Source organism: Agelaius phoeniceus, chromosome 15, assembly GCF_051311805.1.
Source record: "Agelaius phoeniceus isolate bAgePho1 chromosome 15, bAgePho1.hap1, whole genome shotgun sequence".
Classification (NCBI taxonomy): Eukaryota; Metazoa; Chordata; class Aves; order Passeriformes; family Icteridae; genus Agelaius; species Agelaius phoeniceus.
The window spans coordinates 3802859-3827180 of NC_135279.1; the positions used below are offsets into that span (position 1 = coordinate 3802859).

Consider the following 24322-nt stretch of genomic DNA (forward strand, 5'->3'; position numbering starts at 1 on the left):
TTCCTGATTTGAAAATGCTCCCCTGGGCCTTCTGTCCTTAGCTGTCTGGTTTCTGTCACTCTTGTGACGCTCCTGAGGCTTGGCAGTACCCAGGGCTGCTTTGGAGGCACAGAGATACGACCCTACTTTGAGAAGCTTCCACCCAAACAGCAAATCCTGGTGAAGGATGGCAGCAGAGATGCCCCTGGATGGCAGGAGGAGGGAGATGAAGGGAAGCATTGCCAGCTTCCAAACCACCTGCTCCTCCCGAGGATGTGCTGGTGCTCCCAGGGCAGGCAGGCTGGGGCTGGGCCCTGGGGGTGTCGTGCTTCCTGCAGAGCCCTGGCTGCCTCAAGCACTGAGGTTATTTTGGGAATTTACCCCTTTGTCACTAAAGTACTTGTTATTGCAAGCAGTGTGGCACTGGGGCAGGAATTGAGGCAATGGAGCAGGAATTGCAGCACTGGGGCAGGAATTGTGGCACTGGGGCAGGAATTGGGGGACTGGGGCAGGAATTGGGGGGCTGGGGCAGGAATTGTGTTGCTCTCTGCCTGAGCTTCCTCAGGGCAGTAAATGCTGAGCCCTTTGTACCATCCTTAGGGATTCTCCTCACCCACCCTGTGCTCTTGCCCTTTCCATTTTTTGCCCTGGCTGCGCCCTCTGGGAGCAGCCAGAAAGGAAGGAGGAGGGAGGTGGATGGCTGAGCCCTTTCCCTGATTTGGCAAATCCTGTTTTTCCCTCGCTGCACCATTCAAAACGTGCTCAGGGCTCCAAGCACATGGCCAGAAGCACTGCCCTGGGAAGGAGCCCGAAGAGCTGCAGCGATTTAGACAAAGAAACCAAGAACTGAAGCCATTGCTCCTGTCACTGTCCATTTTGTTTGTCCCTGCCAGCTCACCAGCACTGGAAGCAGCATCATGGAGACACAGGGAAGCAAGCTGGTGTCTCAGAAAAGTCAGACTTGCTGCTGGCAGGACAGCTCCAGGCTCTGCTGGGGATCAGATGGCAGAGGAGCAGCTTGGATGAAGCATTCCCATCCTCTGCTTCAGGGAAAAACTCTTATGGGGGCAGAAGACTGGCTTTTGAGGATGAGTCTAAACTTTGCACCTGCACTCAGATTTGCCCTTGTTCAAGCCAAAATTGAAATATGAACATGAACCATTCCCTCCTGGAAAGTTGCCACTGGTTCTGCCTGATGTGCCCCTGCTGTGCAGAACAGCAGAGTGGCCCCTGGCCTGCTGCCTCCCATAATCTGCAGGCTGATATGGACCTTGCTGTGAAACGGATGTGGCTGACATTTAGCAGGAATGCCAGTTCTCATCAGAACAGTGCCTGGGGAGATGCAGGCTGTGCTCAGCCGTGCAAGCTGACGAGACCTGCTGCTCTGCAGGCTCGGTCAGCACCTCACTTCATCAAAGAAACGCTCCTGGCTAACACTGGGTGATGTTTCCCACAAATGGCATGGGCAGGAAAGATGTTTTGCTTGGCATAAACTGGCCTCAGTGCACATTTCAGTGTTCTGCTGGGTAGAAAGAATCAACTGGGATGAGTTTGGGGCTAAGGTGGGTTTAGCCACGCCAAAGAATCCAAGAGCAGTGAAAGAAGTGTAGGGAGGATCAGTCTCCCCTCCTGCCAGCCTCGCTGGCAGAGATCTCCCTGGATAAAAGCTATGCTCCATTTCTTATGATGCAGCAGAATCAGCAATATCCCAGCTGTGGGAAGCATCCTTCCAGGATCCCCTGTGTGCAAAGATGTCAAGGCAATTCACAGTCCCGAGCCTATTTGGGACTACCACCTTTAGTGCATTAATTTTACATGTGGGCAAAGTGAGTCGTTTTTCATCTCTCCCTTGACTGCAGACACTCTTTGGCAGATCTGAGAAGAGGAGCCTGTGCTTCCCCCCCCCCCAGCTGCATCTGGCTGCATTTGAAATCTGAAATGAGCACTGGAGCTCTCTCAGATGGATCATGCTTTTTAAAAATATTTTTTGGTGTTTGTTTCAGCCACTTCATAAAGAAAACTCATCTTTCTACCTACGATGAAGTCCAAGATTTCCTAAGAACGAAGCGCTGGGTTTGCCCCAAATGCCAACATTTACAGCAGGGCTGTAATGAATCATCGGGAACCCCACGAGGGTTTGATCCCCAACTCCAAATGTTCCATCCCAGGCTGTTTTGGGCCGACTCACGAGAGCCCTTTGGCACAAGCAGGGAGTGCCCAGCTCTCCGGGGAGCAGCTGGCAGTGCGGTGACACGGACCCATCCCTCCAGCGCAGGGCCCACCCGCCGGGGCCGCTCCTGTCCGAGCATCCCCCAAAACTGCAGCGGGTCCCGGGAGGGTGACAGGGTCGTGGCGAGGCCTCGGCCACCGCAGCTCAGCGGCTCCCAGGCTCCGGGCAGGGCTGGCAGGGCCAGCACCGCCCGCCCGCTCCCTGCGCGCCCGCGGGGCCGGCGCCGCTCCCCGCCCGGCCGGCCGCGCATCCCCCGCGCCTCCGCCAGCTGCGGGCTCCAGCTGCGGGATCCAGCTGCGGGCTCCAGCTGCGGAATCCAGCTGCGGGATCCAGCTGCGGGATCCAGCTGCGGGATCCAGCTGCGGGCTCGGCTCCGGCTGCGGCCCCGGCTGCGGCGGAGCAACAGCGGCCTCCAGTGCCGAAAGCGCCTCCCGCGCTCCATCCCGGACCCGCGCTCCCCATCCCTGCCCCGCTCCCCATCCCTGCCCCGCTCCCCATCCCTCACCCGCGCTGATCCCGGCCCCGCGCTGATCCCGGCCCCGCTCCCCATCCCGGCCCCGCGCTCCGTGTCCCACTCGCGCCGCGGAGCCACGGAATGGCCGGGCTGGGAGCATTGGAGAGCATCTGGTCCAAGCCCCTGCCGTGGGGAGGGACATCTTCAACGAGACCAGGCTGCTCAGAACTCCCTCCAGCCTGATCCTGAGGGTTTCCGGGGATGGGGTATCCACAACTTCTCTGGGCAGCCTAATCCACTTTCTCACCACCTTCATGGTAAAAATCTTCTTCCTGATATTTAACCTAACCCTGCCCTCTGTCAGTTTGAAGCCATACACCCTTGTCCCATCACTCCAAGCCCCTGTAAAAAGTCTCTCTTTAGGCACTGGAATGGGCTCTGAAGTCTCCCAGGAGCTTTCTCTTCTCCAGGCTGAACATTCCCAGCTCTCTCAGCCTGTCTCTGTAGCAGAGGTGATCCAACCCTTGGAGTGTCTTTGTGGCCTCCTCTGGACTTGCTCCAACAGGCCCAAGTTTTTCTCATGTTGGGGACCCCAGAGCTGTGCAGCACTGCAGGAGGGTCTCATCAGAGCACAGGGGCTGAGTCCCCTCCCTTGCTCTGCTGCCCACACTGCTCTGGATGCAGCCCAGGACAATGCTGGTGTCCAGGTTGTGAGTGCACACTGCTGGCTCGTGTCCAGCTTCTCATCCACCAGCACTTTCATTCAAGTCCTTCCTGGAAAGGCATCTCCCATCCTGCCAGCCCACAGCCCCCAGCAGCAAAGCTCACCAAGGCCAGTAGAGGGGACAAAAATTCTGAATTTTGCCTGGGAAAATGGAATCTTTTTGGTTTTCTGAGGCACTGAGTAACTGTGACCTGCAGGACAAGCATGAGGCTGGTGACTCTTGGTGCACAGGGACCGTGTCATGGGCCACTGGCATATGGACAAGGCTGGAGATGGGTCAGCATGGAGATGACTTGTTGGGTTCTTTCTTGTGCTAAAGGCTCTGGAGCAAGGGCTTTAGTGCCCTGTATATAGCAAATGCAATTGCAGGTCATGAGAATGCTAAAAATCTATTGCTCGAACACTGGAAATCTAGGAAAGGAAAACAAAATTCTTGATGCAAAAAAAGAGCCTCCCTGTTCTGCCAGAGCCTGGCTCTCTCTTTGGGCACATCCCAGCCTCCTCCCCGGGGCTCTGTCAGTAATTTGCTCACAGCTCCTTACAGGCATCACCAGAACAAACCACATTTTCCAGGAAGGTGCTCTAAGTGTTGGGGTAAGGGGTCTGCTGTGTGTGTAAGAAATCCCAGCACAAGACGTGGCGATGCTTCCATTTTATTGGGGTTTGATGGGTGAGGGGACAGCTTTGTGCTCTGATCTCTCATCTCAGTTTAAGCCACGTTGTTGCGGGGAATTTGGCACATTCCTCTGTTCCTGATGCGCACGTGGTCGTTCCTTTGCCTGCAAGAGAGGTCAAAAATGTTGGGGGGCTGCCCTCGGGTCCCTGAGACACAGCAGAGCCTGGCTCAGAGGACAAAAGGCAGAAAGAAAGGAAAATACTGCTTAAATCATCATCTAAGTGTTATTCACAGCAAGCAAGGCCACATATTCTTGACAGGGAGTTCAGGGTTACCATGGACATGTGTTAATTAATTCCAATAAGCTCAAGAGTGCTTTCTGACACCTCCTGGCAGGATAATTCACCTCAGTGCTGCAGGACAGCACTGAGACACCTCCAATGCCTGTCTGACTGCAGACAATAAAGGTTATGATTTTGTTTTGTAGGGTTTTAGAAACAAAAGACTGCCACTGTGTCTCACTTGGGTCTTTCCTGCTCCCAGCCTCCCCTCCTGATTGCTTCTGCAGCAAAAGTGAGGAAAATATTAAAAAGGTACCTTTAAAAAACTATTTTCTTCTTTTTGCCCTATAGTGAACATAATTCCTATGAATTGTTCCATTCTCACACAGAATCGTGATGTTCTCCTCTTTGGAAAGACAGATCCATTTCTCAGGTGTGTTAGAGAAATGCTGGTAAAATGATTTTCCTTCTGCAAAAAGCATTTTGCATGCTGGTCACAGTGAAGTGACCAATGGCGACAAGTGAGACGCGGCTGCCACAGGCACCCGCCAGATGCTCAGATATTCCCAGACTCCTTGCAGGCTTCCAGCTCTTGTCAGGCCAGTTGCACACACAGAACTGCAAGTGACACTCCATCCTGCCTCCTGGCTGAATTGTCCCCGTGGACCAAGGCTTTAGAGAGGAGGACACTCCGTTTATCTCTGCCCCAGGACATTTGGCACCAGGCAGCTCCAGAGTCCTGAATAAAGCTCCAGAGCCCAGATGGCCCTGGCCAAAGGGCTGTTCCTAACCTCAGAATTCCATCACTTGGGAACAGAACAGGGGGGCTGCAAGGCTCGGGGCTGTGACCCACAGGAGCAGCACATTTCCAGCTGCAGCTGCTCAGAGCTTGCACAAGAAGGAGTTTTGGGAGCTCTGGGAACCCAGTGCCTGTCAACACAAGGCAGATGCAGCACCAGCTTCTCATCCATCCCATCCCTCCTCTGACTCCTGCCCGGCTCTGAATCCACCACCAGCTCAGTCTTTCCCTTTCTTGTACCCCAATTTCCCATCTTGTGAGCTCCCATCCCCTGTGAAGCTGCTCTCTGCTCTGTGAGATGGAGCATCCTGGATGCCCCTTTGCACAGCTGACTGTGGAGCCTTCCTCTCTCACTTTACCCTGCTCTTGGTCCATGGCCAAAGCCCTAATGATGTTGTGTCTGATGAACCTCCCACCCCCATCTGTTGCACAATGCAGGGACAGCTGGTGCTGGGCTGCTGGCTTCCAGCAGGGTCATTACCACCCTGCCAGGCCGTGCTGGGTCATTAACTGTGGTGCCTTTGCTGAGGAGATCCCACTCAGCCTCTCTCTGCCTGACTGCATCATGCTCAGCCTTGAAAGGTGAACCAGCCAATGCTGCAGAATATGTGGCAGCAGCCTGGGTTAATGAAGCAAAGAGGGGACAACCCAATTGACAATATTTATCCAGGCTCTTTTTTTTTTTTTTCCTGGTGATCTGGATTCTGTTCCTTGTTCCTGCAGAGTTAGCAGGGAGGCAATGCTCCTGAAAGCAGAATTTGGCTCCACAAACCCACGCATCCAGAGACAGAAAAGCTGGACTTTGAGCTTCTGCTACATGATGGCAGATGGGCCTGTGAGCCTGATCACCAAAAATCCCTGCCTACACCAGGTGAAGTCAAGGGTGAAGCTCCCTCAGCCCTGCAGACTGGGGCATCTGGCTCCAGATAAGACTCAATCATCCCAAAAGAGATTTTTGAACCACTTAATAGCATTGAGTTGGAAGTAATTCCTTCACTTGTCTGACACAGAGTGCTTCCAATGTATAAATATATTTTAAATTACCTAGGGCCCAAGCCAGATGAAGTGTATCAAGTCTTGCCAGAGACACCCTTAGCATTTGGACCTGGCCTTCTGCTAGAACAGTGCAATCTGGCACCAGCACAGATTAAATATAAAACTCATTCTTAAAAATACCCAGAGCAAATTGTGTCCTTTCATATGCAGAGAAGACAGAAAGCAGAGCTCAGCCATAAATTTCTGGGGTGAAAAAAACCAGTTTTTTCCCTCAGTCACCACACATCTGAGGTCATCTGGAAAAATATTCTTCAGCCCGTGTGCTAGATCTGGGCAGACTTGGAGGACTTTGCCATTTGTCTGAGGTCCTGGATGCCTGCCAGCTCTTGCTGCTGCTTGGCAGCTGCAGGTGTGGGGAGATTTTTGCTTGTGGGCAGCACACACAAATCCTCAGCTGGAGCCCACATGCTCAGGGCAGCGGGAGCAGCAGCTGTGCAGGAGGCCAGACCCGTGCCAGATGTGCTGGGCTCACTGCCCAAGCTCCACCCAGCTGCATGCAGACAGCTTTCTTTCCAGGAAATCCCAGATATGTGTGGTAGCCCTCATCTGTGTGGCATTTAGACTCGCAGCAGTTCCAGATACTCACAGGTTGTGAAGGCACAGCAGGCACTCGTTGCTGTACAGGAGGTTATCCGTGCCACAGATGGGGTCAAACTCCCTTGTACACCCTCTTCCCAGGTTGAAATTCTCACAAGAAGGCTGGAGGCACAGAAGGTTAATTTTGAAAATGTTAAGCCTGCTCTCAATTTACCAAAGGAGCTTTGCTTTCCCACAGAGGTTCACATTTTGTCTACCTTCACAACCCATCCTCAGAGCTCTGCTGTGAGCTCTCAGAAACACTGGGACCATCTGCCACTGCCTCCCTTGGCCAGCTGAACTCCACCTGGCTCTGCTGCACACCCTCAGGAGTAACAACAGCCTCGAGTAAACACTGCTCCACTGCCTGAGCATCTTCCTCCCAGTTTTTATGTTCATGCCACAGCAATACCTGTCCTCACACTTGCAAGCCAGACACTAAGGGGACTCCTGACTTTTCTTGGCGGGTAATAGCACTATTAGCTTTTTAGGAACTTTTCTTTCAGTGTTTGGGAGAAATGCAGTGGAAAACCAGTATCATCACTGGGATTTTGCTGTGGCACTGCAGGTGGAAGGGCACTGGCATTTTTGGGCTGTCAACCCATTGCTTCACTGTATTTAGCAGTGGTGGCTCCCCAGTGTTTGGGTTAGTGCTGTCTCACTTGTGCCATGTTAAAGAGGAAACTTTACCTCCATTCCTCTGAAAGCAGCTGCATCCATCTCAGCATTTCCTAGAGAAAGAGGAGAGAGAGAGAGAGACAGAGAGAGAGGGAGAGAAGCCACCTTAGCACCCATCACTCGGGCTGGTTTCAAGGGGGACAGAATAAAGACAGTTTAGGCGGAGGACTGCATGTCTTCACTCAAACACCTTTGTCCTAGAAAATAATTTCTTCCCTTGGATCGCCCACGTTTCTCAGCTGAATCCTTCCCTGCTGTGTCACCCTCCTTCCCTGGCAGAAACATGTAATGGGGCAAGGCCCTGCCAAGGCAAAGTGCCCTTCTGGAGATGTCACCTGCCAGCTGTCAGGGAGCTAGGGTGGCTTTTGTCCTGTCTTGCCACATGTTCATGAGTACCTGAGAAACTCCTGCTGACACTGGACAGGTGCTGCAGTAAATCCAGGGTGATTTTTCTGCTGTTATTCCATTTTTACCACAAGCAAGCAGAGCAAAAGACAAGTTGTTGGAAGTCTCTGCTAGAAGGAGGCCCTGAGGTCTCACATCAAAGCTAGTGGGATCAAGCCATGACTTTGGGCTTCCCCATGGAGAAGCTGAGCTGGCAGCTGGGATCACAAGGGTGGAACACGTGGTGGGTGTGTTTTGAAAAACAACCTGAAGTTTTTTTTGGCAAAAGACACAACCGAGAAGGTGATCCTGGGTTTTTTTTTATAAACCCAGAAGTCATCTACATGGAGGATTAATACTACATCTGTATTAACAACCAGCCCTGCCCAGTGGCAGTGAAGCATTCTGGTGCTGAGGAGCTGGTAGCCACACTGTTTAATATTTCAATGGTTTTACTTTGGGCTAGGACTGGTCCAGATCCAGGAGCTGCAGCTCACTGCGTGCTCAGTTCATCTGAAATGAGCCCAGATTTTGTGCTCAGACAGGCCTGCAATGGCAGCCTCTGTGCAGTAAACAGCATGACAGAGGACCTGCTTCAGAAGCACCCTCCTGTTTGGAATGAGCCCACTAAAGCAGGACCTGAGGAGCAGCAGCAGCTCGTGTTCTCATCCCTCTGCACCATATGGGATTTTGAAAACACAGTTGGCTTAAACATTGGCTTTGGTAGTGAGAGCTGCATTTTCCCTTGCATAGATTCATTTCCTGTCTTCTTGGATTTGCTTTTTTAAAACCAGAATAGCACCTATTCACTCTGAAAGGATCACACTGTCCTAGAAATCACCAGTTACAGGACAAATCCTACCCCTGAAGAAAGAGCAGCAGGTCTGTTCACTTTTGGGAGCAAGTGCACCCTTTCAAAGCCTTTGTTTTGGGTTTGCTCACAGACAGGTACAGGTTTAATGCACATTGGCCACTGCAGCATTCCCTGCCCAGGGCCACAGCAAGGTCCCAGCACCAGCTGGAATCTTCCCACACTCACCTTCCCATGTGGCAGACCTGGCAGTTTTAGCAAGGAGAGGAAATAGCTCCTAAGCAAAATGTTGGACTCACCTTGGTAGAAGAAGAGAGCCAGGGAGAGGAGCAGGAAAACACCAGCTACCTTCATGGTGGAGGTGATGTTCTACTGAGCACAGCAGAGAGAAACTGGGACACTCCTGGGTGTGTCAGAGATCCTGTCTCTGGCACTCTGCTGGGACATTTATACCTTTCCCCACTCCTGGCACCACACCACAGAGCCAGCTCCACCCTGCAGTGCTGTGGTGACAACATTCAGAGCATGGGGACAGCACCAGGTGGCACCTGGCTCATTGGAGGGCGCAAGGATGAAAGCTCTGCCAGGCCAATGGAGGAAATCATCCTTATCTGCAGCAAGGACTGGGGCCCTGTCCCAGGTGTGGGGGTCAGCCCTGGGTCTGCCCTCCTGTGATAAAGCAACAAAGAGCCAAGATTGGAGAAAAGAGCAGGACAGCCAGGGAAAGGCAGTCAGCAGCACTGTGGCTTTGATTAATGACCCTGCTGCTGCCACTTGCAGGGTGAAGCTCCCTGCTGGAGCCACCTCTGGGTGAAGATGGCTTTGATCCACACAAACCTTCCCTGCTGTGACCACAGAGCAGAGCTGGGGGCTGCAGCTCCCCTTCCCTCCCTGGGCAGGCGGGAATGGGAGCAAGGATGGCTCTGGAGAGCACACAGAGCTCGCTGTGCCTTGGGCTTGCCCGTGGCTGCAGATCCAGTGCTGCTGTTTTGGCTGCACATCTCTGACTGCAGACAGCAGCTGAAATGAGCTGCTGGGTCAGATGCTGCTCCCTTCCCCTCTCCCTGCCTGCATTGGGAGCAAACCCTGGGGATTTCCCACAGTTACACCACCAGTGGTGCATTGCAGAGAGTGGATCAGTCCCCTGGGGATTAGAAGGATTAATTAATGTTTCTAAAGTGCTTTGATATCTCAGCCATAAATCACTGGAGAAGTGCAAAGCAAATTATTACTAATGGGGGCTTATGACTCAAAGACAGATTTTTAATTAGCTGAACAGGAAAAAGTCAATGCCAAGAGCGATTCAAGGAGCTGTTTGAGAGGGAGAAATCTCAGCTCCATTGGCAGCTGCTCCATTGTCCAAGGGATACCCCATCCCCAGTGTGGCTCTGGAGGGTGCTTTCCCCTGCCATGAACATCTCTTTTGATTTTGCTTCAGTGGACATGGGCAGATTCCTCCCTCTTGGACTGGTTTTCCCTCTGCTCTCTCTGGGCTGACCTGCAACATGAGGCAGAAAGAACAGCTCCTGGTGGCATCTGTTATTTCATTAATTCAGAGAGTAAAGCTGGCTTTGGGTATGACCTGCTCAGCAGCTCTCAGGAGCTGGGCTGGGTGTTAGTGGACCTTTGAGCACAGAAAACAATCCTTTAGTGTGCCTGGGACAGTGGTTCAGGTGCTGTTATCACCCTCTGAGGAGCAGGGTGGGAGGGATAATTTTTTATAGCTAAAAGAGGTTCCCCTCAGTCCAACACCGTCCCCTGGTTTTTTTCCTCTTCAATCTAAGACATGCAAATAGAGCAGTGCTGAAAAGAGTTTCTCTGATTTCCCATGTTTGGGGCGTGCCCACTCCCGGTAAAACACATTTTTCAGTTTCAAGATCCTTGCTGTAGCCAGGAAATGTGATAGTTTGGATTGTCCAGGAACAGAAACGTTTTTCCTCAGATTCCTTGGAAACATCCAGGCTCATTTCCAGACTTGAGTTTGACGGGTACATCCTCACTGTTTATGCTCTGCAGGTGGCAACTGTGCTGGCTCCTGGGACATTTCAGGGTGTGTGATGCCGTGGTTTTCTCCTTCCTCCAGAAGCCAGAGGCATCAAAGCACAGGCAGGCTGCTGACCTTCCCCTGCCTCCTGGACACTCCTCTCTTCATCCTCTTACTGCTGAGGCTCCTGATAGCTTTGCACTGGCTGATTTTCATGTTCCCAACTGCTCCCAGAGCTGGATGAGATTAAGTACTTTGCTACTGAGGAAGGTTGAAGAAGCTCCAGATTATGCAGTGCAGTGGACTGAACTTAATTATTCCACAACGAATTGAGCCAAACCAACAGACTCAAGGGCAGTTGCCTCTGCCAAAAGAAGATTCCAGCATAGGCTGCAGCTGAACAGCAGGCACACTTGGGTTTTAATGCAGTTTCTCCCTTAGCAAATGCTCTTCCTTTCCAAGCATCTCCACTGACAGCTGTGTCTTTATGAGATGCCTTCAAAAACAGAGGATTTCAGGGCTCCTCTCTCCTGATTGACAACAATTCGATATCCTTCAGGAAAATCAAACAGAAACGCTTGGGGCTCATTCGACTGGGGAGGAATGGAAAAGAGCTGCGAGCTGCTGCTGCTGCTGCACGGGGTGCTCCTGCGCCGTGCTCGGCAGTGTGGGCTTTCTCAGGATGTGTCACCTTGTCAGAGCAGCGTGTTCCTCCAAACACATCAGCTGGAGGAGTAGAGAGAAATGAGTCAGGTGGCTCTGCCAGCCGTGCTGTGTGCGTTGCTGAGCCTGTCGTGGAGAAATGGAGGGGCCAGGAGGGTTCCAAGGCAGGGGCTGGCATGGGATGGTGTCCCCTCGGCCGCCTTGTTGGGTGGTGGCCACCACACATGGGCAAGGACACAAGATCTCTGCAGTTGCTGCTGGTGTCTCCTCCTGGGTGCTGGGAGCACTTGGAGAGAGAACTGATGCTACACAAGGCACGAGGGGAAGGGGCAGTGGGTAAGGAGGCAAATTGAGCTGCCAGGTCTGCCCCCAGGTGGACCAGCAGGAAGAGGTGATTCTCCTTCTGAGGATGAATTTCTGCATTGTCTTTTGGCCAAACTCAAGTGTTTTCAAGTTACATTCATTTCAGTAGTAAAGTGTTGCAAAGGGATAAAAAATTACATTGCAGGGCAATTAAAAATCTGGTAAACTACCTATTTCCCTGTGCTGGTCCCTCCATGACAATCTGGAGGATCACTTGTTGTAACCAGGGCTGGAATTTGTTTTTTTTTGTGGAGACTTGATGTACAAAGAGAAAGCCACCAGTGCCCCCAGGAAACCAACAGAGTCACCAGGCCAAAGCATTCAAAGATCACAAACCAGACCCGAATTATCATGAATCACAGCTTAGAAGTCACAAATTATTCTTAAACCTCTTCCAAATAATGGTGTTTTCCAACAAGTTCATTAGGAGTGGTTCACATTTTCCACCCTTCTCCTGGAGCAGAGAGAGAATGGGCTAAAGCAGGAGCAGAGCTCCTTGTGCAGTCCCAACCCCTTCACCAAGGAATGACCATGACCAAGACCTGCACCATGGCCCTGTGCTGGTGGCATCCCTGAGCTTGGTGCCTTGGTGGAGGCTGTGGGGACCTTCCTTGGGATTCATGAAGCACAGGCTCCAGAGGCACCCGAGGCTCCTCCGTGCTCAGGGTCTCAGCAGGGCAGCTGGGCACTTTGCTGCTGCCCTGCAGTGGGTGGCATGAGTGAAACTGGGAGAAAGGCTGATGCAAATGTGAAAATTCCCAAGATGATCAAAGCTCTTTTGGGTCCAAAATGCTGCTTGTGCTGGATTTAAAAGTTAAAATGCCTAAATTTGTGTTACCTGCCAGGCCTGGATCTTGCAGGTGTAGCCAAGACCTTGCCCATGGTATCCAAGGTGGTTTGGAAAGGTGTGTGAGACAGACCAAGCCCTTTTGCATCAGCAAGGTGAGAGCAGTGTGCAGGGATCAGCTGCTCCTCTGTCCAGGGAATACTGCTCAAACACTGATTTTTCCTGCAGGAAAAAACCAAACCCAAACCATAATTTGGTCGGTAGTGATTTTTGTCTTGGATTCTTTCCCATTTAATGCTGAGAAAGCTATTCTGTTCTTTGGGTGCATGGGAGATATTGAACATTCTGACAGTTTAGGAAAAGGGATCCTGTGAGTGGCTGCTGAGAAAGCATCACATATTTTTTCCTGCTGCAGGAGAATCTCTGGAGCCCAGGACAGTATATCAATTTGTTTTCTCTTCTGTTCTGGATATCTTGGGACCTCTGGTTTCTGGGGAGGGGGCTGGGCATAGCTACAGGATAACATTACCAAAACATCATTTCTACTTTTACGAAAGCTTCTGTTTGTTATCCTTCAGCAAGGACAGCGTGTCCATGAGAGAGACCTTTGGAAATCTGCAGGCATCAGCAGCTTTGCCTGAGCCTGGGTATTGCTGACAGCAGTGTCTAAGGACAAACACATCACATAAATCATAGCTTGTTGGGTTGTTCAGAAGAGGCTGTGACTGGATGCCAATCAAATGCTTCCCAAGGAGGATGAATGTGCTGGGGACAGCTCCGTGCTTGTAAGGATTCCTGGCTGACATTGGCTGGGGTGGAGCTCCCAGCCTGGTGTGGAAGTTGCCAGCCCAGCTCCTCTGCTCTCCCACCTCTCAGTGGCACCAAACCCCACGGGTTCAGTCCATGGAACCCTTTCCCTCCTCTGCTGTGATTTACTGGTGGTGGCATGAGTCTGCTGGGAATGACTCTGGGCTGTGGCCAGCTCCGGTGACCCTGGGGCTCTGTCCCTTGCAGGTGGGACCCTGGGTCAGTGCAGGGGTGCCAGCTCCAGGACAGGCTTTCCCCCCTTTCTCCCCTGATCTCTCATGCCCCTCTCCTTGGGTCTCCTGCAGGATCTCCATGGGATGGAGAGGCAGTGAGAGCACACGGAGCGAGGGTCGATCCCTCAGGAGCTGAAACATGGAGCTCTGCTTTTCTTGCTTTCCCTGGCATTACTGAAGAAAAAAGGATCATTTTTCCCACTCCTACAGAAAGTGCCAAAAGCAAAGTATTCCTCATAAAATCGCTTCTTTATTAAATCCTATCTGCCTCCCACCCCCACGCCCGACTGCCCCTGCGGCTGCCGGGGAGATCCAGGGCAGAGTGATTAAGCACTGCAGCTGATAATTGGGCAAACACAGATTTCAATCTCCTCCAGCAAATCACTCCCCCTTTCTCCAACTCGAAGCAGCACCCTGTGCCCACTCCCTCTTCCACAGAGCTTCACCAGATGGGAAGCATATGGTCCCTGTCCTTTCGGGGTCACAGACTCAGGGGGATGATCCAGTCTAATCTGTCCTTCTGCTCAGCTCAGGCAGCTCTGTCTCTGCTCCCAAGGACCACATGTCCCCTGTCCAGGGCTGGATCTCACTCTGAAGTGTGTGTGTGAGGTAACTTAAGAGCTCTGGTATGAGCCACTCTGGATAAGCATCCTGGATCTCCAGTGCCTGGTGCTGTCTGCAGCTGTTGTCCATTGCCCAGGGAAGCTGTGGCTGCCCCGTCCCTGGATGTGTTCATGGCCAGGCTGGACAGGGTTTGGAGCAGGATAAACTGTTTGGACAGGATAAATTGTTTGGACAGGATAAAGTGTCCCTGCCCATGGCAGGGGGTTGGGCTGGATGATCTTTAGGGCCCCTTCCAACTCAAACCATCCTGTGATTGTCTGACCCTTTCCCTCAGGTGAGTTTCAAGTGATGATATCTGAAACTGGCTCTTTAGAAAGTTGGGTGCAGCCCAGGTGAGCTCTGGGTGCACTGTCCTGGCTGCAGAGCTGGTGTGAGGAGGTGAAGGATTAGCAGGACATGAGGAGAAGACAGAGCCAAAGCCCTCCCAGACCTGAACAGCCAGGGTGGGAGATGGCAGAGAAGCTGCAGGAAGGGTTTTGCCAATGGGATAGCAGGAAAAAACCTTCACCATGAGGGTGGACAAACACTGCTGCTGGACCAAAAAAAGTGGAGTCTTTATACTTGCACAGGTTCATAACATGACTGAATGAACTGATATTTTCCACAAAAGCTGTCAGAAACCAGCAGAGAAGCAACAGCCCCTCTGTGGACCTTGGCTAATGCAGTCTCCAGGACTAGGAGACTTTTTTAGTGGAGGTCTGAAATACAGGATATCTTCACATTTTCCCCTAATTTCTTGAAAACATTTTGTCAACAGTTTTTTCCAACCTTTTGTAATATTTTCCATCACTTTGTAAGCCAGTTGATCAACAAAACCAAATATACTGCAAATGACTTTCATCACAACCCCAGAAATATTTGGCATTTCTAGCTACTCCTGTGAGCTCCATTGGCAGCACTAATGGCTATTGATGAATGATTTGCTCCCAGAACTGGCCCAGAAATAGGAAAACCAGTATTATACTTCTGATGTCAATGAAATATATGGCTAGAGGAAGCTGAAGCTCTTTGGTCCAGCTCACTGGGCTATTTTACCCAAATAGAGGAGATGAAGTTTTTCCAGTGGAGAGCTCTCAGCCTGCTTAGCTCCACAGGAAAAATTGCCTATAAAAAAATCAGAAAGGTGAGGATAGGAAGAGAAAACTAATGCAGATTATGAAATAAGGCTTTAATTTCTGACATTTCTTCTTCCCGTGATCTAGAGAGAGATTTTAAAACAAGCAGTGGTCTTTTTCACAGACTGATAGAAAAGAGATTTTGTGAGGAAAGGGAAGACAAGTAGCAGACATGAGACAGAGCTGGGGATAACATTGCTGGACTCTGATTCTGAACATAAAGCTCAGCAGAGATGGGAAACACTGAGCCTGTTTGCAGAGATGGTTCTACCTCAGAGCTGTGCCGCCACAAGGCACCGTGAGATCCATGATATTTCACGAGTCCTTTCATAACTGTGCACTTCATTCTTGGGCAGCTCTTTCCCCAGCAGCATCTCGTGCTGCTGCTGGTGTGGTTTAACCACAATAAACGCGCGCTCGTTAATCGCGGGTGGGAAAATCAATATTCCCTGCGCCCTCTGTGCGTCAGCATGCTGCACACCTGCCCCAGCCCAGCCTCCCCAAAGCTGATAAATGATGGCCAAACACTGCTGATAAACTTAACTAACAGCCATTGACCCCTGGGTCGGGCTCAGATTAGATACAGCCCAATTAACGCTCCTTCTCCTAATGACTCCTCAAGCTCAGAGGCTGAGAGTTTCCTGCAGCTGAAACAGGGGCATGGGGCGTTTGGATGGCTGAGGTTTATTGTTCCCACAAAACTGCTGTGTTTTGAGTGCCAAGAGCTGCTCCCTGGACACAGATACAGGATGTTGGGGGAAGGATTCAGGGTATAAGAGCATCAGCACCTGCAGCCCTGCTGTGAAAAGCGACGCTGCGGGAATTGTTGGCAGCTCTCTGTGCTTTCAGCCTCGGTCAATGGCCTTGATTAAAGAAGGAGTTTGTCTTTGATTTAGGGAGCCTTTGAACATAGTGGCTAAACATTTCTTTTCCATCAAGGGTTCCCTTTGATTTCTGCATGTAGTCAGCTCCCTGTATCCCTCGGTGAGTTTTGCACTTGAATTGCTTCCCTAATAAATGTGACATTATTTTTGATGCCTTGTGTGTTTCCAGCCCGGTTGTGAGAGCGAGGTGCTTGCAGTGAAGGCACTGTCTTCAGCTCATCAGGGATATGAGGAGCAGTCCTTTTGCTCTGGTAACAGAGATGAAAAAATCCACTGCAGAACCTCCTTTTCCCCAAGCAGCTTTTAAATTGGGTTTTTTCCTTCTACAAGAGGAAGTGGCTGCCAAAGCCCATGGCTGCTGCCTGCAGTATGCTTTTCCTTCTTATCCTTATTCATCCCTGCCAAGATCCTCTTTTCTTCATTCCTCCTCATTTTCTGAGCTTCTGGAAGCCCCTGGCTCACAGTTTCAAGCCCCACTTAACCAAGAAACTTGGTTTCCCGTTAAAAAATCAGCCAAGGTCCTCATGCTATGCTGTAGTTTCTGTAGGAAATACTTGGGGATGTCGCATCTTGTATTTTTCCCTCTGTGTATTTTGGAGGAAGGAATCTAGCCTGCTTCCAAGCTCAAGGCAGCCTCGCAGTGCCTGCACTTGGGGCATCTCTCTTCCAGTGCTGAGGTGTTTGCCAGGAGCAGATGGTGAGGGGTGTGCTGGAGGCAGCTGATGATGCTGCATCTGCCTGTTTAGCTGAGCCATCCCTGAGCTTTGTGCTCTGCTGCTGCTCTGCTCAGGATGAGCCACAGGGCTGCTGGTGGCAGGTCCTGCTCTCCCTGGGGATCCTCCAGGGTTGCAGTGAGGGTGATCAGGCACTCCTGGGCTGGACAGCCCCGAGTGTGCAGCAAGGGAGGGAGGGGCACAGGAGCCCAAAGTCCTCTCTGTGTGCTGTCCCCTCACCGTGTCAACCCCTGGACCAGCTGGGGTTCAGACCCAGAGACCTCTCCCCGGGCATCTCCATCATGGATCAGGCACAAATGCAGCTGACACGCATCCCTTTTACTCCAGGAGCTGCAGTTCCACCTGCTGGGACTCATTTTTGCATTTTGTGCCCTGCTGACATTCATGTCCTTTCACTGGATCTGGCATTTTGGTGGTTAGGAGCAGCCTTTCTCACTGGATCCAGGCTCTGCCATTCCCAGGATCCTATAAATTCAGCTTTCAGCCATACAGAGCCCTGGGATTTTTATGGACGTGGAACAAAGATGCATAAATGATAATTAAAACCTCTACAGAAACATTGTTAGGGCCAGAAGCATAAGTCATAAATAATTATCATGATGGCCAGCTTTGCATTATGATGATGTATTATTATTACTAGAACTAATGTTATGAGACTGAGAAAGTCAGCACTGGACTGGGGAAGTAAAACACTTGGAGGAGGTCTCTGGATTCTTCCTGGGAACAGGGCAATGGACTAAATGACCCTGTGCTTTCAGGGATATTGCTTTTATGCTGTTCCATTAGATTAATATTTAAATGGGGCGTTAAAACATTGATGACACCTAAGAGCTTTACTGCCTGTGCATTATTGGGATGTAGGTCTTGCTCTGTCTGGAGTTTCAGGATTGTCCACACACGTGGACCGAGGAGCCTGTGGTGTTTTACCACATTAGTGCACTTAACACCACCTCTGTGCATTCCCTGATGAAAAGCACAGGAAGCATTTTCAAACAAAAACGCTGTCTGACACAAACCTCCAAAGGTGAGTGTGGGGCAGGTGAGGCCAGAGGAGCCTGGGAGGGAGCTGGAACCAGGTGAGAGGCTCCCTGCTGTCCTTCACACCCCTTGCCCACCCTCGCCGGCACCAGGGTGTCCCACAGAGCCCTTCCAGCAGGGCTGACCTCGTGCCAGGTGTCACCAGCACCTCCCTGGCATCCCCCAGCTGCCAGGAGTGCACGAGGAGCTCTGCTCCTGCTTTAGCTGCTCTCTCTGCCGGGTTCAGAGGCGGCTGGGAAATGAGAACCACTCCAAAGGAGCCTGTTGTAAATGACATTATTTGGAAGAGGCTTAAGAGCCATTTGCGGTTTCTAAGCTGTGATTCATGATCATCTGGGTCTGGTTTGTGATCTTTGAATGCTTTTGACTGGTGACTCTGTTGCAATTTCCTGGGGGCACTGGTGGAGCTTGTTGCTTCTTGCCACTCACCGAACTTCAAAACACACAAGGCTCTGACAAAAGTAAATCCTAGCTCTCTTCCAAGGGCTCAGGCAGCTTTTTGCCATGCAGATCCCACCCTGGCTGGAGAGGAACTGCAGGCACCAGCCTCAGTGTGTCCCACAATCCCCTCCTATCCCCTTTTCCATTTTGCTTGGTGGCTGCTGCCTGTAGCATCCTGTTGGGAAGAGCCCCCAGCTGCTGCTGCTCTGCCCCTCCATGGAGCCCTGCTGAACCCACCCCATTCTGTCAGTGCTTCACTCACAGCAGGGAGAGGGCACTGATGGGCCAGCACTGGAATTGGGAAGCTCCAGCTCCCACCAAGCCATGCAGAGCCCCTTTCCTGGTTCTGTAGGAAATATTCAGCCCAAGATCCCTGGTTCCTGCTTGGGGTTTACGTACGGACTGGTGAATTGAGCAAACTGTGGGACCAGTGGCTGAAAGGAGCCTGTGACAGAGTGGGGAAGCCTTGTCACTTGAGGGACATCTTCTTAGGATGTGGGTCATGTTTCCACTTCTTAGAGAAGAAATTTGAATAAAAGATTTGGTGCCCCCCCCCACCCTCCGGAAGAAGAACAGCTGCTAAAGGCTGCTAATGTTAAAACCCTCAATTAGGAAGAACACTAAGGAACTACACAGGAAGCCAGAAAGCTGCTCTGTAGCTAAAATAACTTCTGTGAGGTGCTGTGATAACAGAGTGAGACCGGAGGAGAAATTGCCAGAGTGACAGTGCCTTCCTGCCCTCAAGGATGGTCCCTGCTGGGGAAGGGTCAGGACCCTGCCAGGGAGTGGGAATATCCCAGTGTCCCATAACTGGGACTGATCCTCCTGGCAGAACCTCCTGGCACAGCAGGGTCAGGCTGTCAGGAGCAAATCCTACAGAGGAGGCAAACTAAAGGGAACTTCAGCATCACATGCAAGTGCTCTGCTCTTTCCCACACATGCTGGGAAACTGGGTTGGTTTTTTTTTGTACAGGCATGGGAAAAGAGAGTGACTTCAGGGTGGTTTGCTCAGATCCTACAACTGGTGCTCAGGGGAAGCTGAGCTCTTCCAGGTGCAGAGAATGGGGCTGAGCAGGAGCAGGCTGGAAGGAATTGGCTCCATCTGGGCCAAATTCCCATTGGAGGAGGAGGAGGAGAGGACTTTCAGGAAGACAACCAATTTTTCTCCTTGGAAATAAAAAGCTTCTGGCATCACCTGCCGCTTATCTTGTTGCAGTGACATCTAGTTTCTACCCAGGACTAAAGAGCACAACCCTGACTCCAATAGGAGCTTAATTGCTATTAATCCTGTTAATTGAATTTGGTTCTCCTGTGCCACTTCAGCACTCTGACTGAAGGATGGAAATTGAAAACAAGGAGACAGGGAAACAAGCTCAGCTGACCTAAGGCATGTGACTCCTCCTGGTATCATAAATATGTGCCCCCTCCCCATTTAGGGGGAGGCTGGATGGTTTGGAGAGCCAGCAGTGGGATTGCTTTGGGAAGTGCACCAGGAAGATGTAGATCCTGGAATATAATTGGCTTTGAGGGATTTGCAGGCTGAATGTGAGTTCTTAAATTAGGTTGATTTTTCAGGTAATAATGAGGCTTGGGGTAGTAGGGGACTCAGCACACTCTCAGGGATTGTCCTGCTTTTATAGAGCTTTATTTGAAATCTGGTGTGTGAATGATGATAGTTTATTTGGTTTCAAAACCAAATATTTGGGAGGGGTGTCAACAAAGCTGCTTTTTTTTTTTCTAGATGGTTCCTGTCCAGGCTGGACCTTTGTCAGATGGCTCAGAGGCACGAGCTTTCATGTCAGAGCTGCCTCTGCATCTGCTCCTGGGCAGAGAGGAGTTTGTTGGGTGCCAGCTTTTTGGGCAGCCCTGCTGGCTCTTGCAGGGGTTTCTGGGCTCACCAACAACTCCCCCAGCTGGAGAGCCAGAGTGGGCTCTTGAAAAACACTTCATTCTCATTTGGATTTGTTGTGTTCTGGTTAAGGAAAGGTTTTTGAGAAGGGATGTTTTAGGCAATGAGTTCTATTCCCTCTTATTTGTGAGGAGTTTTTTTCTCTCTAACTTGAACTTTGTTTTATAAACGGGTTTAAGTAGCTGTCCTAGTGAACCCTTGGGCCTTTCACTTCTCAAATATGAAGAAGGTTAATGTACTGTTGGTCAAGATCTTGGTGGCCAGTTAATGGAAAAGCAAATTTGGGCTTGAGAAGGGCTTGGCAAGTAAATTTCTTGTGAAGGGGAATTCCATCTTCCAATGACCTTTATCAAAAAGAAGAGCAAGGTAAATGCTTTAAAGTTTGAGAATATGCTAGAGAATCCACCCTTCTGTTAAGAAACTTCTTGTGATGAATGTTAAGGGTCTGCTGAGCTTGGCTTTGCTTCATGTTTTGATTCTGGTCTGAGCCAAGCTGCAGAAGTTTCCTGGAGGAGTTCACAGGAGTTTTGTGAGGGTGTTGCATCCTTGTGGGGTCAAGGTAACCCCCATGACTGTTATTTAAGGTGTTTTGGGTTTGTGGGCATGTCATGCAATTGCAGTCTCCAAATGCTCATCTGCTCGTGGTGTTTGAATAGGGTGGGGTGGTCTCCCTGCTCAGTCCCAGGGTGTTCCTGAGCAGCTTGGGCTCCTCTTCAGGCCACAAAAAAGGTGGTGAGAGGCTCAGGAGTGGAAGAGGTGATGTCAATGCTCAAGAAAGATACAGAAAACCAGGGTTTTCACTTGAGGAGGAAGACAAGGCACACTCAGAAATTGTTTATCATGTTTCATTGCTGGTGTCTGCCTTTTCCTTCTTTCCTTGGTGAACAATATCAGCGTGTGGTGTCAGATCCCAGGGTGTGCTGCAGGCTGTGGACAAGCAGTGGCTCATCCAGCAGCTCAGGGTCTGTCCCACACCACCACTGGGGAAGGGGCAGAGCCTGATGAGCAGACAGGAATACAACAGATAGGTAACAATAATGTAGAATATAATAGAATATAATGCTTTTTGAGGTCTGGCTTGCACGGGGGCTGTAACTGCCGAGCTGGGAGGCTGCCTGGGGGCCCCGGAGGGAGGGATGGGCCGGGGCCGGGTGACAGCAGGTGGCACTGTCTGCTGCGATGCTGTCCCCGCTCCTTGGGGCGCTCCTGTGGGAGCGGCCGCGGCTCTGCCTCCCCTCCCTGGGGCCCGTGTTGGAGGCGCAGGTGTGACGCCCTCTGCGCAGGTGGGCAGATCTCCCTTTTTAAGGTGCTGCTGTGACTTGAGGTCTGTGCTTAGCAATTAATGCAAGGCATGTTCTGAATACCTGTTTAAAACAGTACATGTAGTGGTTCTTGATGCTAAGAAAAGCCTTCCCTTGGGATGGTACTTCTATTCCAGATCCAGCAAGGCTTCTACCCCCGCTGCCTCTAATAACTGCAGTTAGAGAATTGCATTTCATCTGCCTGAAATTCTCCTGCCACTTCAGCGAGATGCTGGACTGATTCCAGCTCTTTCCAGTATTGATCTGGCATTGCAGAGCTTTGTTTAAAGGTTGCCCCTCTCCATCCAAAAGGCTTTGGGATTCCTGCATCTTCACAGGGTTTAGTGAGCATTGTGGAACCTCGGGGTGAGTGGTAATGAGTAATTGTCAGCCTTTAGTGTGAGCCCCAGCCATTGGAAATGATGAGAAAAATGAGCCAGTGCTTCCCTGTGAGCCCTGCCATTGTGGGTTTTCCCTGCCACTGGGGCAGGAGTCCCACCCTGGGTCAGTGGTGTTGCAAAAGCAGAGAGACTTTCACTCGCATGCTCCGAGGAACCCTGGGGACAGAAATTGCTGCTGAAGTGAAAGGGAGCTGGGAGCAGCACCCCAGCCCTGCCTGGCCCGTCCCACAGTGTCACAGGAGGAGCAGGAGCTCTCCTGCAGCTCAGGTCCCTTCTCCCCAGCCAGCAGTGACATCCCTGAAAGGGTTTAGTAAATGCAGCCACCACTGATGGTGGGCTCTGGTGTTCAGCCCTGTGCCTGTGTGCGCCCTGTTCTCCCTCTGCACAGCTCCTGCCTCAGGGCTGTTGGGAGCAGGGTGTTTCCTTCCCCTCTCCTGAGCACTCCTGGATGCTGGGGAAGGGAGGAGTGCTCATGGGCTCATGCCTTCAACAAATAAATAGTTATTCCAAGTGAGAAAATACTATTTTTTTTTTTTTTTTGCTGGTTGCACCTCAGAGGTACAGGATGGACCTGGTGAATGTGGGTGCTGTGCTCTTTGTTGGCAGTGTTTGGGTGAGTCCTGGCTGATGTAGAGGGTGCTGAGGGGGAGCATCACTCCCAGTGACACATGTCCCACCCTGAGCAAGCTGCCACCACGCCTGTGTGACACCTGCTGGATTCTGCAGTGTCCCAGCTGAAGGCCAGCTCCCCTTCCAGCTCTGTCTGTACTCAGGGGTTTGTAGGGCTCCCTAAACCAAGATTTGCCTGAGCTGGAGGAAATAAGGGCCATTTAAAGTGCAGAATGAGCTGGGATGCTCTGCCCCAGTTTTTAGCAAAGGGGAAGCACTGCCAGTAGCTCAGGCTGTGTTTTGTGTCTGTCTACCTGTGGTCACATCAAAGCTTGTCCCCTTACTCTGGAACCATCCATGCTGAGCTCTGTCTCTTATTGCAAGATGTAGGACTTGTCCTGGCTTATTAAAAACACTTACAGTGTGTGTGTCCCTGGCTCTCCAGCTGGTCCTGGTTGCTGTGTCAGTGGCCTCCTCTGTCTTGCTTGTCTCAGACAATTTTTCTTCCAGGTCGTTGACTCACGATGAACAGAAAATGCTCCAAAAGCTGAACCATGTGGGGCATGGAGAAAACCAAAGCTTCTTGATTTAGGTGCTGTGATTCCTGCAGCGTTTCCAGTGTCTGAGGTGCACCTGTCCATCCCTCTGATGGCCCCAGCCTGGGGCTGGGAGTCAAGTGCAGACAGCCTTGGGAGAGGCTCTTAACTCTCTCCTTCTCATTGATGGGCAAACAGATAAAAATAAAGATGCTCACCTCCTTTGGAGGGCAGTGAGAGGATTAATTGGTTAATGTTTCTGAAGTGCTTTGAAGTTGAAATAGGGCAGATTGGTGCTAACCTGGATTGCAAAAGCTCTGATGTGTCATAAGGAGGGAAAGGCTGTGCTGAGAAGGCACTGGAAGCCTTAAAATCCCTGTCCTTCAGGTGTCAAGCACCTCACAGGCTGATCTGGTCAAAACCAGGGATTAGGGACAATGGCAGTTGCAGCAAAGGCCTTTTCCTCCCCATTAGCCCTTGGCCAGCCCCACTCACAGGACATGGAGTGGTGGGGCATGGACCTGCTCTGCCCAGCCCTGGGACAGATCTGTGTGGCAAGAAGGGCTGGCACGTTTGCTGAGGAGTGAAATCTGGTTCCGGGTTCAGCACTGGGGAAACCAGAGCTGAGAGGGGTTGAGCAAGCCAGGCCTCTCCTGGGGAGGAGCATGGGAACCTGCCTCCCACAGCAAGAATGTGTTTGGTGACCCGAGTGGGACTGCCCTGCTGGAGCTGTGCTTAGCCTGGGTGTGTGTCCACCCACTGAGGTTGCTCAACAGCCTGCAGGAGGAGGCCATGCTCACTTGGCTGCTCGTGGTACCTGCTGAGGATTCCCAGGTGCAGTGGGATGGCCCAGGGAAGAGGGAGCTTGCATGGGGTGGCCAGTGCTCTGGGTTTTGGACAGAGCATTCCTGGGGTTTGTGTGTCAGATCTCTACGTTGTCCAGGTACTGCAGGGCATCCACAGTTGGAAGGAGGAGTTAAAACCCACTTTCCCTTTTGCAGAGCAAGGCTTTGTCCTGCGGTATAAGAACAGAAACAGAACCCAGCAGCAGAGCTGGCTGTCACACCCAGCACTGTCCTGAATGCCACCAGACTTGAAACTTTCTTTCTGTGAGGACAGATACTGTGCAGGTGGGTCAGCATTCACCTGCCACCTCTTATGGACCCTGTGCTCTACCTCCCATGGCACAAAGTTGCTGGGAGGCTGCTGGGTGTAGAACTGTGCAAGTCATCCCTCTGTCATCCCATTTCTCTGCTCTCCATGGTCCCTAGCAAGCAGACCACCTCCACACTGCTCCTGGCTTGG

At 51.3% G+C, this 24322-nt stretch overlaps 1 protein-coding gene across 1 annotated transcript; it reads right to left on the reverse strand.

The window, feature by feature from the left end:
• Positions 1 to 4043: 4043 nt before the first annotated feature.
• On the reverse strand, positions 4044 to 8942 carry LOC129126982 (pancreatic secretory trypsin inhibitor-like). Its single transcript, XM_054643251.2, has 4 exons — positions 8888 to 8942; positions 7406 to 7446; positions 6726 to 6838; positions 4044 to 4166 (listed from the first exon to the last, which is right to left on the reverse strand). The coding sequence occupies exons 1-4, from the start codon at positions 8940 to 8942 to the stop codon at positions 4097 to 4099; spliced, it is 279 nt and encodes a 92-aa protein (XP_054499226.1). The 3' UTR covers positions 4044 to 4096.
• Between the last annotated feature and the right edge of the window lie 15380 nt (positions 8943 to 24322).

Coding starts and splice junctions, on each gene's coding strand:
- LOC129126982 (XM_054643251.2), bottom strand. CDS start 8,942: ATGAAGGTAGCTGGTGTTTTCCTGCTCCTCTCCCTGGCTCTCTTCTTC. Junction 7,447..8,887: donor GGCTCTCTTCTTCTACCAAG/GTGAGTCCAACA, acceptor CTCTTTCTCTAG/GAAATGCTGAGATGGATGCA. Junction 4,167..6,725: donor CTGCTGTGCCTTCACAACCT/GTGAGTATCTGG, acceptor CCTCTCTTGCAG/GCAAAGGAACGACCACGTGC.